This window comes from Aquarana catesbeiana, linkage group LG03 (assembly GCF_042186555.1).
Source record: "Aquarana catesbeiana isolate 2022-GZ linkage group LG03, ASM4218655v1, whole genome shotgun sequence".
NCBI lineage: Eukaryota > Metazoa > Chordata > Amphibia > Anura > Ranidae > Aquarana > Aquarana catesbeiana.
Window position 1 is genome coordinate 405,142,855 of NC_133326.1, and position 19,453 is coordinate 405,162,307.

The 19,453-nt window shown below is 42.4% G+C and overlaps 1 protein-coding gene across 6 annotated transcripts in view; it reads left to right on the plus strand.

Moving 5' to 3' along the window:
* TENM2 (teneurin transmembrane protein 2) overlaps positions 1–19,453 on the plus strand; it is a 2,056,834-nt gene that overhangs the window by 2,003,546 nt on the left and 33,835 nt on the right. For all 6 annotated transcript variants that reach the window (XM_073620699.1, XM_073620701.1, XM_073620700.1 and 3 more), the window contains one exon: positions 16,488–16,723. In XM_073620699.1, coding sequence (XP_073476800.1) covers positions 16,488–16,723 — 236 coding nt within the window. The remainder of the gene's footprint in view (positions 1–16,487; positions 16,724–19,453) is intronic.

Genomic DNA, 19,453 nt, shown 5'->3' on the forward strand with positions numbered 1-19,453 from the left:
AGTATACCACTCAAGCTTCAATGCTGCAAAGAGACGGACAGTAACATAATATGTGCTAAACTGGGAGCAGCATTATCTCAGGCACACACAGCATTTTGAAGACAGACTGCTGTAAATTAAATATGATGCCCTTTGCAGGGATTTTTGAGGTAGCATCAGCAGCAGTGTTGTTAGCTGAGATTGTCTTCAATTGCCTTGCTTGATGTCTGCGGTGCAGAAATAATTCTCAGGAAGAGCATATCAGCTTCATCCAATGACAGTAACCAGATGACCACAAACTTCAAACAGACAATGAGATAGTCAACAAGATAGCCAAGGACTCATATTGATGCACTGGTCTGTGAAAACTGGTGATTATCAGATAGTATTGTCTGTAAGCTTTAGCAATAGCACAGTAGATCCCATTTTCAAATGTTAGCTTCTACATGCTATCTCCTAGGGCACACATCTAAATGTCTAAGAATAAAGGAAACATAAGCAATTGATCTTCTTGTACTAATCTGTTTTGTTCTGCTGATCTCAGCTCTCAGAAAAGAGCCTTTGAGCAAAGTAAATTCTTCCTTTTTATTTATTCTATTTAGATATAAAAGTCTAGGAAAAAAATCTGTAAAAAGTGGAAGCAATACAGGTGAAATCTTTCAGTTACATTGAACCTGGAATTCAGAAGTAAATTCAGAAGACGGTTTGGAATAGGGTATCAGACATTTTGCAAAATAAGTGAAAAAGCTTAAAATTCAATATGTGCTCTGCCAAGCATATTCTACAACTCATTCATTTTCAGCTAATAGTGGAGAACCACTTCAGTCCTTGTACTTTTATGGACCAGAGCAATTTTTAAATTTTCACTTTAGGTCTGTTTATTTGGTGATACCTTTGTCATTACTTAAAGTGCATTCTATGCACGAAGATAAAAACCCTTCTGTGTGCAGCAGCCCCCTAACACTTGTCTTAGTCCCATCTCCATCCAGCAATGTGCACAAGAGCTTTGGCTCTCCGGGAACTCTCTGTCCTCATTCATTCATGTCCTACTGTCAATCACAGCCAGTGAGCCAATGAGGAGATAGAGGGGGAATGACCGAAATGTGGCTGTGTGTGAATGGACACACAGAGCAGTGTCTTAGGAGTGAATCTGCTCTGGTGCCCGGGCACTCGACAGGAGGGAGGAGCCAGGATCACTGGCAGAAGACCCAAGAAGAGGAGGATCGGGGCTGCTCTGTGCAAAACCACTGCACAGAGCAGGTAAGTATGACATGTTTGTTTTTTATTTTGTTTTAAAGGCAAAACCTCTAATACCACCTGTATTAAATTGTATTGTAACTGTAATGTCTGCCCTCATGTTCTAAAGTGCTGCGCAAACCATTGGCATGGTTGGTGCCCACCATGTAATTTTCTGTGTTATGGAGTACCAACCATGTCAGGGTCGTGCTGTGCCCACCATGTAATGTGCTGTATTGTGCAGTGCCAATCGTGTAATGTGCTGTGCCATGCTCACCTTTGAATGTGCTGTGTAGTACCCAACATGTCATGTGTTGTGCAGTGCTCACCATGTAATGTACTGTATCCATGTATCCACCATGTAATGTACTGTGCCTTGCCCCCCCATGTAACATACTCTGCTGTGCCATCCATGTAATGTACTGTGCTGCTGTGCCCCCCACAGACTCACCCCCTCACTCTCTCTCACCCCCTCTCTCTCTCTCTCTCTTTCACTACCCTCTCCCTCTCCCCCCTCTCTTTTATCCCATTCTCTCTCACCCCCTTCACCCCCTCTCTCCTACCACCCTCTCTCTCTTTCACCCTCTCTCTGTTCCCCTTTTCTCATCCCCTCTCTCTCACACCCCTCACTTTTCTTCACCCCCTTTCTCTCTCTTTCCCCCCCCCCACCCCTCTCAGCGCCTCTCTCTCTTTTACCCCCCTCTCTCAAACCCTCTTCCCTCTCTCACCCCCCTCTCTCTTTAATTTAATTTGCTTTAACAAAAAATTTGCGTTTTTCATTTTATTTATTTATTTTCATATAAACGTTCACCAAAATCCTCAACACCAGGCCCTTGATGCTCTTAATCCGGCCCTATAGAGGGTTCTCATAGGCTTCATTGAGACCTACACCTGAATCTTAGTGTCACGATTAACTGCTTCAGCTCCGGAAAATTTTACCCTCTTCCTGACCAATTTGGCACTGCGTCGCTTTAACTGATGTACCCAAACAAAATTTGCATACTTTTTTCCCCACAAATAGAGCTTTCTTTTGGTGGTATTTGATCACCTCTGCGGTTTTTATTTTTTGCGCTATAAACAAAAAAAGAGTGACAATTTTGAAAAAAAAAAACAATATTTTTAACTTTTTGCTATAATAAATATCCCCAAAAATGTTTTTAAAAAACAAATTTCTTCATCAGTTTAGGCCAATATATATTCTTCTACATATAAAAATCGCAATAAGCGTATATTGATTGGTTTGCGCAAAAGTTATAGCTTCTACAAACTATGGGAATGATTTATGGCATTTGTATTCTTTTTTTCTACTAGTAATGGCGGTGATCTGCATTTTTTAGTGGTACTGTGACATTGTGGTAGACACTTTTGACACATGCCCTGATTATCAGTGTAGATGTCCCCTGTCACACTTGCCGGTTACCGGCTGTCCCCTTCTCATGCTGTGACAGCACATGAGTAAAGGAATGCCGATAACCGACAAGTGTGTTTACATTGTGATCAGCTGTGATTGGACACAGCTGATCACGTGGTAAAGGGCAGCTGTGATTGGCCCTTTACCCCGATCTGTGATCAGCTGTGTCCAACGGACACAGCGATCACAGAGTGTGCCGGATGCTTGCTGTAGCAGATGCGGGCGCGCGCGGGGGGGGGGGGGGGATGGTTCTGGGAGGATGTCAATAGATGCCCTCCCAGAACTGGGCGATGGTGCTCTACCCATCATTTGGCTAATGTACAGTCAAGAAGTGAGTAAAGAGACTTATTGCAAAATAAAAGGCATGTGTTGTATCTAGAGCAACACAAGTTGTTTTATAACTTTCAGAGGCCATATATATACATACATATAATATTTAACAAAATTATGGCCCTTGGTGAAATTTACAAATTGTTCAGGTGCAAATCATAAAAAAAGTGTTACAGTTAAAAACTACTAAAAACTAACTACTTAAAACTAAAAACTACTAAAAACTACTTACTAAACTGAACACAAAATGTATTAAAAACCGTAGAATTTTACTAAATAAGCCTATATGTTGTTTAAATCAGTCCTTATTTAATTGATTTGTTTCATCCTAATTTGCCAATGCCAACAAATTTAGCTAATAACCTGCAAAAAAAATTGTCATAGTAAAGAGATTTTTTCTTTAGCATAAATCTGTAGTTTCAGCAACCCATAACAAGAATCAGTACAAGAATCTATCATGTAAAGGTTTAACTTTAAGTTCATGGTTATCATGGGTTACCGCACTGATCATCACCTAATACTTGTAGTTCTTTAGTGAATAAGGCTGACTAACATTTTGAAAACAGACATTATTCTTATAAAATGTCAACTGAGAAATTAAAATTAGCTCCTATTTATCGCTATCATTAAACACGAATACAGGAAATAGTTCAATAAAGACAGAAAGTCTACCAATTTGTATTAAATGCAATTGACTGTGTTTTTAAGTTAATAAATAAATGGTGCTTTTAGATAAAAAATTGTCATTCTTAAGTGCTAACCTTGAGTGCAATACTCATAATGACCGATTAGCATTCACTCTGCTGAAGTCAGACAAATACAAGATGGATTCCAATTGGTGGTTATGGGCAAGTACACAAAGAGTAATTTTTCCCTATTCAAGGGGAAATGTCACTTGCTAGCCTATCCACTAATATTCACTTTTGCTACACTCTTCCTCCACTTCTTTGCTCCACTGGAGCTGGAAATCAAAGACTTTTTAAGCCCTATGTCAGATAGCACCTATGTGGCAGTGTTCGGACCTGCTAATTGGTCTCTCAGGGCTGAGGAAAGCTACATGGGAGAAGGTCATATGTTCCTCCACACCCAAAAGAACCAGGCATTTTGAAAGCGTGACGGAGTCTAGTTAAAATGCATATGTGCATTCATGTTCCTAGCAGAGTAACATGTACACTAACAGTTGTACACTAACAGTAAAAGGCCATAAAGTGCCTGCATTAAGTGTCTGCACATACCTTGAGCAAACCCCCAGCCAACCTAAGTTATAACCCCTATCTTGTAATTCCCATAAAGAAATAATTTCTTAAAATGCTTGTATAGTCGGCGGGGCATGACCAGATGTGATCGAGGCAGGACGTGTCTTCCCGGAGCTCTGGTTTTCCTCCTGTAAATTATCAGTTTTCAGTGCTACTCTGACCAATTTCCATTCTCACATTGACCACAGGGTCAGTGATCTGGTAGATGCCGACATTGGTGTCTAAAAACAAAGGGATGGCCAAGTTGGACCAGCAGCAGCTTCATTTTACACGAGGTAAGGACACAGGCTCCGCCCCTGCCATTTTGGTTCCTGTGTCATTTTCCCAGTGCGCCAAGCTGCAGGGCACGAGGATGAAGGAGGCAGCAGGCATCGCACTTTAGAACTTGGGGTTTTCCCCACCACCGTCCTCTGAGCTGGAGGTAGACATGGCAGCCATCACTAAATCGATCCTGGAGACGAAAGCTTCATCCAAAGCAAAGCTGATGGGCCGGATTGATTACCTGGCGTCCAAGTTTAACCTCATCAGGCATGACCTGGACAAGATCAGGGGCCGACTTACCACAGCAGTCGCATCTCAGAGGTGGAGGACGCTTCTCATCCCGAGGGCCCCCAGCTATCCAAGCTAAGGGATATAGTAAGATCACTCCAACACAGAGCTGATGACGCAGAAGATAGGCAGCAGAGGAATAACGTACGGGTGGTGTGGTTGACAGAGCGGGCTGAGGGGGCCAAGCTGGTCCTATTTGCGGAGCAATTCTTTAAACAACTGTTATCCCTGGGATACCTACCACCCACATATGTTGTCGAGCAAGCTCACCAGGTTCCCACGGGTGCTCGCCCCCCTGGCTCCCCGCTGTGGCCTTTCCTGGTCAGGTTTCTGAATTATAGAGACCGTGACATGCTTCTGGCTGAAGCGAGAAAGAATCATGATCTTAAGTTTGAAAACGCTTGTATAATGCTTCTCCCAGATTTTTCTGCGGAAACACAAAGAAAACGTTGTATCTTTACTGATGTCAGAAGGAGGTTCAGGGGAAAAGAAATAAAATACAACATGCTGTATCCTAGCCATACTCGTGTTCAATACAAGGGCTCAGTCAAGTTTTTCAATACAAATTTAAGAGGGTGATGGTGTTTCAGTATCTCAAACAATTTAAGCCACATGTCGTCCTCCTGCAGGAGGTTTCATTCTAACTACTCCACCTATGCTAGAGAGGTTTCTATTTTAATCGACTAGGCAGTCCCCTGTACTATACACCAGGTATTTTCTGACCCAGGAGGTCGATATGTGACTGTGGTACTGGACATCTGTTATCACAAACTGTTAATAGTGAACATTTACTTGCATCTACTGCGCCTCGAGCCCACCCTTTTTGAAGCCAATTAGAGCCTCAGGCTCTAATCATGTGCTTAAAAAAAAACCCACATTGAAATCCATGTGTCCGGTGCCCTGCATAGAGATTAGGGGTTGGGCACATGGATTAGGAGGGGCGACGCCCCAGCTCCCTTAATGGAGCAGCCGCCAATGATGAACGGGTTGTGATTTAAATGTGGTGCCAGACCTGCAGCAAATTTGCTGTGAATTTGCACTGCATCTAGTGTAAACCCAGGCTAAGAGTACCTTTATTAACCACTTCAAGACTGGACACTTTCACCCCCTTCCTACCCAGGCCATTTTTCTGTTTTTAGCACTGTCTCACTGTGATTGACAAATACTCAGTCATGCAACACTTTACCTATAACAGTACATAACTGTACCCAAATTATATATATTTTTTTTCATTTTTGAAACATATCTGATAATATTTAACCACTTGCTTACTGGGCACTTATACCCCCTTCCTGCCCAGGCCAATTTTCAGCTTTCAGCACTGTCACACTTTGAATGACAATTGCACGGTCATGCAACACTTTACCTATAACATTTTTATCATTTTTTTCACACAAATAGAGCTTTATTTTGGTGGTATTTAATCACCAATGTTTTTTTTATTTTTTGCTAAACCAAACATTTTGAAAAGAAAAACATATTTTGTTCAAATTTTTTATAAACAGGTAATTTTTCTCCTTCACTGATGGGCACTGGTGAGGTGGCACTGATGGGCACTCATAGGCTGCACTGATGGGCACTGATAGGTAGCATTGATGGGTGCTGATAATGCAGCACTGGTGGGCACTGATCAGGAGGCACTGATGAGGCTGCATTGATGGGTGGCAATGATGGGCACTGATAGGTGGCACAGGGAGGTGGCACTAATAGGAGGCACTAATGGGCACTGATTAGCAGTACTGATGGGCACTGAAAGATGGCACTGGTGGGCACTGATTAGCAGCACTGGTGAGCATTAAGGGGAACGATGTCCCTCCAACAGAAGCCGGTTAATGGCTTTCTTCTTTTCTTCAAGCAGACAGCGTGAAGAAAAAAAAAGCTGATAAAAGGCTTCTGTTTACTTCAGCGATCAGTTGTCATTTGATCACGTGGTAAAGGGCCCACTGTGATTGGCCCTTTACCTTGATCATTGATCAGTCGAGTCCCAAGGACTCAGTGATCACAGAGAGCGCTGGCCACGTGCCCCAGGGGGCACACAGGCAGCGTGAGAACGGGAGGACATACAATTTTAAGCCAGCGCTGTAGCCGGCTTTCAGCTATAGTGCGAGCACCAAGTGGTTAGTCATCACTGGGTTTTTTCATTCTTTTCCCAATAATGGAAAAAAAGACCAACAATTATGAAAAAAATGTTTTATTATTTTCTGTCATGAAAGTTTGCAAATAAAGAATCTTTCATCATAAATCCTGGCCAAAATGTTTTCTGCTGCAATTCTTTGGTAAAAAAAAACAAAATCAGGGTATATTATACAGTGTCTTGTTAAAGTATTCATACCCCTAGAAATTTTCCACATTTTGTCATGTTACAACCAAAAGCGTAAATGTATTTTATTGGGATTTTATGTGATAGACCAAAACAAAGAAGCACATAATTGTGAAGTGGAAGGAAAATGACAAATGTTTTTCAAAATTTGTTACAAATAAATATGTGAAAAGTGTGACGTGCATTTGTATTCAGCCCCTTTTACTCTAATACCCCTAACTAAAATCTAATGGATCCAATTGCCCTCAGAAGTCACTTAATTAGTAAATAGCTTAAACCTGTGTGTAATTTAATCTCAGTATAACTACTGCTGTTCTGTGAAGCCCTCAGATGTTTATTAGAGAACCTTAGTGAACAAACAGCATCATGAAAGTCAAGAGGTTAGGTATAACATTGTAGAGAAGTTTAAAGCAGGATTAGGTAAAAAATATCCCAAGCTTTGAACATCTTACGGAGTTCTGTTTAATCCATCATCTAAAAATGGAAAGAGTATGGCACAACTGCAAACCTACCAAGACCTGGCTGTCCACCTAAACTGACAGGCCAGGCAAGGAGAGCTCAGGTGGGAGAATCTGTCCACAGTACAACTATTAGTTGTGCACTTAACAAATCTGGACTTTATGGAAGAGTGGCAAGAAGAAAGCCATTGCTGAAAGAAAGCCATAAGAAATCCTGTTTTCAGCTTGCTGGAAGCCAACTTTTTGGCCTCAAAGCAAAATGTTATGTGTGGCAGAAAACTAACATTGCACATTACACAGAGCACACCATCCTCACCATGGAACATGTTGTGGGGATGCTTTTCTTTAGCAGGGACAGGGAATCTGGTCAGAGTTGATGGGAAGCTGGATGAAGCCTAATATAGGGTAATCTTAGAAGAAAACCTGTTATGCCGCGTACACACGGTCGGACTTTTCGTCTACAAAAGTCCAACGGACGCTGACGGACTAAAGCTGGCTGGTAATCCGATCGTGTGTGGGCTTCTCCGGACTTTCAACGGACTTTTTCAGCCTCAAATCCGACGGACTTTAGATTTGAAACATGCTTCAAATCTTTCCGACGGACTCGAGTCCGGTCGAAAAATCCGCTCGTCTGTATGCTAGTCTGACGGACAAAAACCCACGCTAGGGCAGCTATTGGCTACTGGCTATCAACTTCCTTATTTTAGTCCGGTGTACGTCATCACGTAAGAATTCGACAGACTTTTGTGTGATCGTGTGTAGGCAAGTCTGTTCGTTAGAAAGTCCGCCGCAAGTCCGTCGAAAGTCCGTCGAAAGTCTGTCGGACAGGCTGTCGGACTTTTGTAGCTGAAAAGTCCGACCGTGTGTACGCGGCATTAGAGTCCGCAAAAGACTTGAGACTGGGGCGGAGGTTCACCTTCCAGCAGGACAACGACCCTAAACCTACAGCCAATGCTACAATGGAATGGTTTAGATCAAAGCATATTCATGTGTTAGAATGGCCCAGTCAAAGTCCAGACTTAAATCCAATTGAGAATCTGTGGCAAAACTTTAAAATTGCTGTTCACAGATGCTCTCCATACAATCTGACAGAGCTTGAGCTATTTTGCAAAGACACAAATTTCATTCTCTAGATGTGCAAAGCTAGTAGAGACGTCCTCAAAAAGACTTGCAGCTGTAATTGCAGTGAAAGGTGGTTCTACAAAGTATTGACTCAGGGGGGCTGAATACAAATGCACGCCACCCTTTTCACATTATTTGTAAAAAATGTTGAAAACCATTTATCATTTTCCTTCCACTTCACAATTATGTGCCATAAAATCCCAATAAAATACATTTATGTTGTTGATTGTAACATGGCAAAATGTGGAAAATTTCTATGGGTATGAACACTTTGTCAAGGCACTATATATATATATATATATATATATATATATATATATATATATATATATATATATATATATATATATATATATATATATATATATATATATATATGAAAATTGATCAATTCTGATGCTCTGACTGCCTATTTTAATATTTCAATGTTTAAGGCCTTAAGGCCCCAAAATACAAGTACAGTACAAATACCCCCTAAATTACACCTTTTTGAAAAGTAGATAGTCTAAGGTATGTAGTAAGAGGGAAAATTGATGTAATGGTGAAGGAGCCCTTAATTATTTTTTTTTAATTGAATTTTTTTTTTTTTACATTGAAAAAAAAAAAATCACTGACACCAGATCAGTGCAGTTTCACTATAGTTACATTGTACTTCCCTGATCATTGATCAGAGGCACTGTATGCTGCAATTGCATACAGTGTCACTGGTCATTAACCAGAGCAGTAGAATGTCACCATAGTGACACTGCACAACTCTGATGACAGTGATCATTTATTTTATTTGTTTTTATTTCTGGTACTTATATAGCACCATAAATTTACGCAGCGCTTTACATACACATTTTACATTCACATCAGTCTGATCAGTGTCAGATTGCTGTTTTTACAATGTCAGCACTGTTCTACACAATCTCTCTTCTCTCACAGCTGACCACTGTGAAAGGAGAAACTTGACAGGCTTCAGCATTGCAGCATGTGTTTACGTGTGATGATACCAGCATTGTCACATGGGGCGAGCAGACAGCACTGTGTAAGAGTCACCTTTAGATCTGACAAGAACTTACACAGGGTTGTCTTTCCCCACTGAATCAAATGATGGGGAAACAAAAAAGAATGTAAGTGTATACTGCTGGTGGGGGGGAGAATTAAGATGAATCTGTTGCTTTGTCCTGTGTGGACAACATACAGGCACACTGTAAGATTTAAAACTATTTACAGAGGAAAGTATTAAAGGGAGTATTAAAATTGCTTTTTCCTAAGTGTGCAAAATACAGGTACTCTGTTGTAATGAAAACTAAATAACACAATTTTGTACTTAAGGAAAAAATAATCCTACAATAGAGTACAATATTGGGGGAACTGTTTTGGTCAGAGCCACAAAGTAAGTGATATAGAGTGCTTATTTCAGATGATTGCAAAATGAGCAGACAGAATTCTGGTGTACATCACTAAAGGGATCAGCAGCAAGTAAAAGGCTGTCCTGATTAGGCATAAGACGAGTTTACCTGGGTTTGGTTCAAGGAGGGTTTGGGGAACATTACAAAAGTTTAGGTATCAAATCTAAATTTCACTGAAGCTAATAAAAGATGGTTAAAAAACAGTAAAATATACTTTCTAGGTTATTAGGCAAGGTATTGTTAAACAAATAGCATGGAGGGCTCGTATTGCTCTGGGAAACACATACGAAATTATTTTTCAAAAAAATGCATTTGGTGGGGAGCATACATTTAATAATGCTTAAAGGGCAACATCAAAATGCAAAGTTCCCTCACAGAAAAAAACAAGAAAAAAAGTATGAGGTCCCCCCAAAATCCATAGTACGTATATGAAGAAATAGAGGGTCGCACATAGTAAGTATTATGCCGCGTACACACGGCCGGACTTCCCAACAGAAAAAGTCCGATGGGAGCTTTTGGTTGGACATTCCGACCGTGTATATGCCCCATTGAACTTTTTCTGCCGGCATTTCCAATGGACTCATATATAGAACATGTTCTAAATCTTTCCATCGGAAATGCCGACTGAGTTTAGCCCGTTGGCAAGTCCGCTCGTATGTACGCGGCATAAGAGTACAGAGCTTTGTTTTTTATGAACAGTGTTTTAAACCTTTTTTGGTAACAATAACGCATTTTTAACCACTTGCCTACAGGGCACTTACACCCCCTTCCTGCCCAGGCCATTTTTCAGCTTTCAGCGCTGTCGCACTTTGAATGACAATTACGCGGTCATGCTACACTGTACCCAGATTAAATTTGTATCATTTTCTTCACACAAATAGGTCTTTCTTTTGGTGGTATTTAATCACTGCTGTGTTTTTTATTTTTTACTAAAAAAAGACCAAATATTTTGAAAAAAAAATTATGTTTCTGTCAGTAAATTTTGTAACTAAGTCATTTTTCTCCTTCACTGATGTGCGCTGATGAGGCGGCACTGATGGGCACTGATAGGTTGAACTGGTGGGCATTAATGAGGTGGCACTTATGGGCACTGATGAGGCTGCACGTATGGGCACTGATTAGGTGGCACTCATGAGGCTAATATGCCATACTTATGGGCACTGATAGGCGGCACTGATGGGCACTAATAGGCGTCACTGGTGGGCAATGATAGGTGGCACTGGTGGGCACTGATAGGTGGCACGGATAGGCGGTACTGATGGGCACTGATGGGCATTCATGGGTGGCACTGATGGGTGACACTGATGGGCATTGGTAGGCAGCACTGATAGGCGGCACTGATAGCCAATACTGACTGGCATTGCTAATGGGAACTGATTGGGCACTGATTGATGGCACTGGTGGACAATGGTGGGCATTGATTGGTGACACTGTTGGTGCTATATTGTGATCAGTGCCCTGATTACATGTGTAGATGTCCCCCTGCATGGAGATGCCGCTGATCGGCTCTCCTCGCCACACACTCTACAAGTGTGAGGCAAGGAGCGCCAATTACTGGCATCTCCGTGTTTACACAGCCGATCACGTGGACGTGCACTCCCCAGCGGGCGTGCGAGAGCAGCGGTTCTGGGATGCTGTCATATAACGTTGTCCCAGAATGAGAGCCACACCGCCCCGGCGTAATTTGACAGTGGGCGGGCGGCAACTGGTTAATTTTAGTTCTTGTTGGCACCTCAAAAGTCCACTCTTTTCCTTATCCATTTCCCAAAATCTGTACTAGACCCTTCTCCAAGCATGCAGCCTGGCTGGTCAGGAAAGGTGTGGGATGAGTGCAGGCCCCTTCCAAACCATACCAGGCCAGAAGCCCTCAACATTGGTGGGTACCATGCCAAGGGAGACCCCCTTGGCAAAGCACCTTGTCCTTGTGTTGATGAAGACAAGGGTCACTTCCCCACAACCCTGGCCCGGTGGTTTTGGGGGTATGTGGGTCGGGGTTTATCAGCATCTTGAAGCCCATTTTAAAAATAAGGAGCCCCCAAATACAGCACCCAATGTCAATGAATAAGAGGTACAAGAGGTACCCCTATTCATTCACAAAAAAGTGTAACTGAAGACACATACTTTTTGAACAGTCTTTTAATAAAAAATCCAAAGCCTCCAAGAAAGTTCCATGATGTACATCCATTATCATTCACATCATTCATAGATACTGATCCAACTTAATCATGATAAACAACACCCATTAACTAACCACAAGCAAAAATCCACTGTGTACCGTGTCCGGGCATGTATTATCCCATCACTACACTCGCTGCAAATTACAGCTCAGATCCCTACCAGTAAATATAAGCAAAGGGGCAGGGTATACCCAGTGATGTCATTATCCAAGTAATGGTCATATGGCCATATTTGCTCAGAGATATCAGAGCTATCCTTGTTTACACGGTAAGCAAATGGATTACATGGATTCTATACACTACTATATTTGACCCCAAATAAGCTAAAAGTCCAGGTGAACACCAATACAAGCAAAGTACATTCCCAACTGAGAGTTCATTCAGAGTTCTGCTTACCTTATATGGATCTTTAGTTAGACCTTGTTTAGAAAACTGTGTCCAGTTCTGGGGATAAAAATATATTTTTAAGATAAAACAAGTCCAGAAACAAGCAACAAAAATCATGAATACCTGTGGGATAAAACACATCAAGAGAAATTTCACTTATATAATATGTACAGTCAGGAGCAAAGGGGGGTATGTTTGAAACATTTAAATACATTAAGGATGCCAATAAAGTTCAGGAGGGCAGTATTTTTAATATGAAGCAATGTGTGTACATGTGTACATATACTGACAGTGTCAGTAGAGCAGTGGACGATGTCAGTAGGGCAAAGATTAGTGTCAGTAGGGAAGTGGATATGTCAGTAGTTTTCATTTTTATTTTATTTTTTTACAATTTTTTTAGGAGCCTTGTTAGGGAGTTTTGGTGAAATATCAGGTGTTTAAACAGTGGAAATCTGTACCACAGAAGAGGGAGAGGGGAGAGAAGCGCCAAGCAATCTCTTATTGTAGTACAGTTTTAATTATGAATACATGCAATGTACAAAAAATGCCACTCACAGAGGTGTAAACAGAACAAGTGTAGAACCAGAGAAGGCTCAGTACAGGAGTGTCCTGCCCATGGAAGAGCTGTCAGTCGCTGCCGCTGCGACAGCTCAAGTGTAGGAGGATGTCAGAGGATGCTGGGGAGCGAGCTGTCAAAGTCGGGAACACAGTCTGTCAACCTGCAGAGGAATAGCCAATCGAGATGTGTTTCAGAGCTAAGCCCCTCCTCCTTCCTCAGCCAATAGGAATGGTAAATGGTATATTAGAAAAAGTATATTTTACTTCAGGAGTAGTTGATGCTTGGATTATACAGTATTTCCAGCAGAGGTAGTGAGTAACTGATGATACAAATGTTACTCGATACAAATGTAGGGGGCCAAGGCGTCCCAAGCATGGCCAGGAGTAGGCAAGGGCGGGTGCAGGGAAGCCACATGGCGCACTACAGAAGTCAAGTCAGCAACTTCTGTGCTCTGTGTCACTGAGCTCACACATTGAGCTCATTACTGCCACCTCTGGCTACTTCCTGCATGTGCACTCCTCTGCGATTGACTGCAGCTCCTCTGAGTCCCAGTAACATGTGTCAGCTTTGTGCAAACAAGAGCTGGGACTAGAAAGACCTCCTTTACAAGTTGGGGCTGTGAAGGAAAGGAAGGGGGATGTTTGTCTACACAGCTGTGTGTGTGTGTTTACAGATGTGTGTATGCGGAGGGGCTGACATATATACAGGTGTGAGGGGGCTGTGTGTGTACCGGTGTGAGGAGGAGGAGCGTGTACAGATGTGGGGGGATGAGAGCATACAGGTGTGAGGTAGGCTAACATATATATAGGTGTGAGGGGGCTGTGTGTGTACAGGTGTGAGGGGGGCTGCATTTGTACAGGTGTAAGAGGGCTGAGTGCATACAGGTGTGAGGGGGGCTGAGTGTGTACAGGTGTAAGGGGGCTGAGTGCATACAGGTGTGAGGGGGGCTGAGTATGTACAGGTGTGAGGGGGGCTGAGTGTGTACAGGTGTGAGGGGGGCTGAGTGTGTACAGGTGTGAGGGGGGCTGAGTGCGTACAGGTGTGAGGGGGGCTGAGTGCGTACAGGTGTGAAAGGGGGCTGAGTGCGTACAGGTGTGAGGGGGGGGCAGAATGTGTATAGGTGTGAGGAGAGGCTGAGTGCATACAGGTGTGAGGGGGGCTGAGTGCGTACAGGTGTGAGGGGGCGGAGTGCGTACAGGTGTGAGGAGAGGCTGAGTGCATACAGGTGTGAGGGAGGGCTGAATGTGTATAGGTGTGAGGAGAGGCTGAGTGCGTACAGGTGTGAGGGGGCTGAGTGTGTACAGGTGTGAGGGGGGCTGAATGCGTACAGGTGTGAGGGAGGGCTGAATGTGTATAGGTGTGAGGAGAGGCTCAGTGCGTACAGGTGTGAGGGGGGCTGAGTGTGTACAGGTGTGAGGGGGGGCTGAGTGCATACAGGTGTGAGGGGGGCTGACTGTGTATAGGTGTGAGGAGAGGCTAAGTGCGTACAGGTGTGAGGGAGGGCTGAATGTGTATAGGTGTGAGGAGAGGCTGAGTGCATACAGGTGTGAGGGGGGCTGAGTGTGTACAGGTGTGAGGGGGGCTGAGTGCGTACAGGTGTGAGGGGGGCTGAGTGCATACAGGTGTGAGGGGGGCTGAGTGCGTACAGGTGTGAGGGGGGCTGAATGTGTATAGGTGTGGGGAGAGGCTGAGTGCGTACAGGTGTGAGGGAGGGCTGAATGTGTATAGGTGTGAGGAGAGGCTGAGTGCGTACAGGTGTGAGGGGGGCTGAGTGCATACAGGTGTGAGGGGGGTGGAATGATATAGGTGTGAGGAGAGGCTGAGTGCATACAGGTGTGAGGGGAGCTGAGTGCGTACAGGTGTGAGGGGAGGCTGAGTGCATACAGGTGTGAGGGAGGGCTGAATGTGTATAGGCGTGAGGGGAGGCTGAGTGCGTACAGGTGTGAGGGAGGGCTGAATGTGTATAGATGTGAGGGGAGGCTGAGCGTGTACAGGTGTGAGGGGGCAGTGTATGTACAGGTGTTAAGGGGGGGCTGAGTGCATACAGGTATGAGGGGGGACTGAGTGTGTACAAGTGTGAGGGGGAACTGAGTTTGTATGGGTGTGGGGGCTAAGTATGTACAGGTATGAAGAGGGACTGAGTGTGTACAAATGTGAGGGGGGGTCTGAGTGCATACAGGTGTGAGGGGGGCTAAGTGTGTACAGGTGTGAGGGGGGACTGAGTGTGTACATGTGTGAGGGGGGAATCAGTGCATACAGGTGTGAGGGGGCTGAGTGTGTACAGGTGTGAGGGGGGATTGGGTGTGTATAGGTATGAAGGGGGACTGAGTGTGTACAAGTGTGAGGGGAATGAGTGCATACAGGTGTGAGAGGGGCTGAGTGTGAACGGGTGTGAGGGGGCTGAGTTCATACAGGTGGGGTGGCCAGTGGGCGGATTTGGTGGGATGGCCCATGGGCAGGCCCTGCGGAATGTTGGTGGTCAGGCCAAGGGGACCCAGGCCCAAAAATTTCCGATGGCTGCCATGATCATCAGTACGTGAATTTAAACATGCTTGGGATAAACATAGGGGAAAAAAACAAACATGCAAACAAACTGAAAAAGTTTAGACTCAATAGACTGCTTGTTTCTTTTTCTGACATCACTCTTCTATGTCTCTATGTTTAAAAGTGCTTCTAAAAAAAGCCCAGCTATCTATTGAGAGTCACATCTGGCAATAAAATAAGGATTGGGCCATTTAGGGTGCATTCATAAATGGGAATGCACCCACACTGCTATGAGATGTGAGAACCCCAGTGGGTGTTCCCACGATTACCTACTGGAGGCAGTCCCATTGAAAGCAATGGTTGGCTGCTGTCCTTCACAGCTACAGTAGTTGCAGCAACTCACATGTAATCTCTCATGCAGCAATTGCATGTGTGTGATAGACCCTGGACGCAGGCATCTAGGGCCGATCATTTGCATGTGATAGCTGTATTAACAATTACATGCGAGTCGCTGTGATTCACTGTGGGAGCCTCAAAGGGGCTGCCTCCCGCAGCTAATCATGGGAACCCCTGGTGGGGTTCTCTTATCTAATCACAGTGTGGGTGCATTTGCAAGTTTGGATGCACCCTTTTAGCTAGCCTAATACTGCAGAGTATAAATTAAATCACCATGTCTGATAACTAATGGACCTTGGTATAAATGCCATAGAGGTACTGTAGGTAAGGAACTGGTATGCTCTTAAATTCATCTAATATGTCAGCATTATATATATATATTTTATCAACTACACTGCTTACCACAACTAATCTTTTTTTCCCTAGATCAAGTGCGTAACAGTTACCAGTTATGCAGTAATGGAACCCTGAGAGTCATGTATGCCAATGGTATGGGGATTAGTTTCCACAGTGAGCCCCATATACTGGCTGGCACAGTAACACCTACCATTGGACGGCGGAATATATCTTTGCCCATGGAAAACGGGTTGAATTCAATTGAATGGCGGCTACGAAAAGAGCAGACAAAAGGAAAAGTGACTGTCTTTGGAAGGAAACTTCGAGTAAGTGTTATCAGTGTTGACTCACCTTTGTGCAGTTAATGGTAAAACTCAATTTTTCTCCTAGGAACATTGTACAGTGCCCTTTTTATTAAAAGAATTTGGACAAATATATGACAGATGCTTATTGACCAGATACAACTGAAAAATGTTCAGTTATGTGCACAGAGCCTAGAGCATTTTATTTTTACATTTAGCATAAATCACAGAAATGAATTGAATAAATACAGAAAGACAGGGAGGCAATATATTCCAATAATGAGAAAAACAATATAAATGACAATGGCACAGGGATATTAATATAGGATCACAAAGTACTACCTTTGTAGGATGGAATGTAGCTTTCAAATCATTTTATGTTATTGAATTTTAGGATCTGCTTTACGGTCTCATAGCATATTACAGATAATACCTAGCAGTAGAACTAGACAATTTAGTCAGTGTCAGAACCTAGAGCTTTTATTGCATAGGAGACTAGACCTTCCAGGTCGATTTTCTATATAATATGATTTGATAGCCCCTTGTGGCTGTGAAGTAACTTTTTTTTTTCAGCAGCCTTATAGATGCATAACATGTCATGTATGACCTTCACAAAATCTGTCTCATTTCAGAGCAAGCACAAAACTTAACTGTTTATCCCTGAAGAAAATGTTTAACTAACTAATATTTTACTGTGTGTGTGTTTGTATGTATGTATTAAATGCACGGTCAGCACTTTGCTGGATAACTTTGTGTGTAGAACAATGTAGTTGTCATACCCACAGCAGCAAAACATTAATTACTACATTTTCGCTGTTCACATAGAATAGCAATATTATTTATCATTATCATCCTCCTCTTCATCATCATCATTTTAGTTTTCAGCTTTAGTTTTTTAATTCTTTTTTTAGAATTTAGATGCTTTTTTCATTATAATTCATTTTGTGATGAAATAATGAGGTTAATTTACTAAGGAAAATAGACTATTTACTTAGCAAGAGAAGTTTCATTTTGCAAGGAAATTTTCCCTAGAGTTTAGTGAATGTGGTGAAGTTCTACTGACTTCCATTATCCAATCACGTGCAAGCTGAAATGCTGTTTTTGCAAAGTGAAATTTCACCACATTCACTAAGCTCTGAATAATTTTCTTGCAAAGTGAAAAGTCTATTTGCCTTTAGTAAATCAACTCCAATGTGTAGGTGTTAATAGTATGCACAGCAGTACTGTTCCATAGTTTACACAGAATGACGCATGAAGGGAAGTGCAACCAAGACTGGAACATGATACCTGTAAAAAGAATGTAGGAGGATTATGGTAATGTAATATGACTGTTTAGTGATAGTTTAATCCATATAACAAATTTATTTTGGACCATGTTCACTTAGAACCAGATCATTAAAGTGATCAAGAACGCCACCTAGAACAAATGTTGTTGTTTTGTTTTTGTTGAATGGTAATAGAGGCAGGCTGTGTCAAATGTTCTATAATAATTTGCAGCCCTTCTGTGCAGATCTTGTAACTGGGGAATCTTATCTAAAATGCCTTATAATACTTTACAGCGACTGGCAAGGAGGAGGCTATTCCAGTATAAGCAACTATGGCCAGCCCCACTCTTTCCCTCTTTAAACAGCCATGTGCGACATTTAGTTTGCTAAAGCATTCTGTATGACACACAACTGCATTTTCTAAATAAAACACTCACCACCTTTTATCATTTTTTAATGCATCTCATTTAGGGATGGAGATTTTTTTTCAACCCATCATGCACTGTATGGCATTTGAATTATGGCCAACAGGCTTAAAAGATGCAATAAAGGGGGTTTGAAATAAACTTACTATAAAAGGAGGGGGAACAGATCTCCTGCTGCTGGCCTATTTTACACTGCTGTATCCTCTGTGGCATCCTAATTCCTGTATTAAAACCCCTATCTGTGCTCTGTTATCTATATTAAATTTGAGCCAAGCCTTTTTCATTAAAATTATCCTGATTCTGACCCATTTTACATGTTTGTATCATGTGCAGTCTCTTACTTTTTAGTAAAACATTTGACAGTACTCTTTTACTGTAGTATATTTTGACCAATTTTCCCATTCTCACTAAATATTACCTGCTACTGGCTAATTTTACACTGCTATATCATCTGTTATGTGTTAATTTTTAAGACAGCTTGACAGAAGTTGCCCAGCAGCAGGGCAGTTTTGCTTCAGTTAGAACAGGAACAACTGTAGCAAAAACCTCAGTGAACTACTACCCATTTTTCATCTGGCAGTCAAATCGAGACTATTACCATTCAATAGGTGTAGTGGAAGGCACAGTCATATCAGCAGCAGCAATATCATTTTGAATATGCATTACCCCCCCCCTTTCCATTAAGCATTGTTGTGCAGTGTTGGGTGTCACAAACATACAAATCCTATCCACTCTGGCTATTTTCTGATATTGATTTGTATTTATCATAAGGCACTTGTGGGCCATTGCTTAGGCCAGCAGATTTAGAGGGTGCAACACCAAACCTCAGAATTTATATATAGTAATGACTTTATCCTTAGGTCAATTCTCTAATCTGTCTACTTCTGTACATATATGGTAAAATTCAGCAAGAGAACTGTGTAAGAAAGAGGGAGCAGTTGAAGTTAACAGAGGTCAGAAGGCCTTATTTCAGTTAACACAAAACCATCTCTCTTTTTTCTTGTTTGATGTCTGTTTTTTCTTGTTTGATGTCTGTACAGATAAAAAGTAGTTCCTCCTCTAAA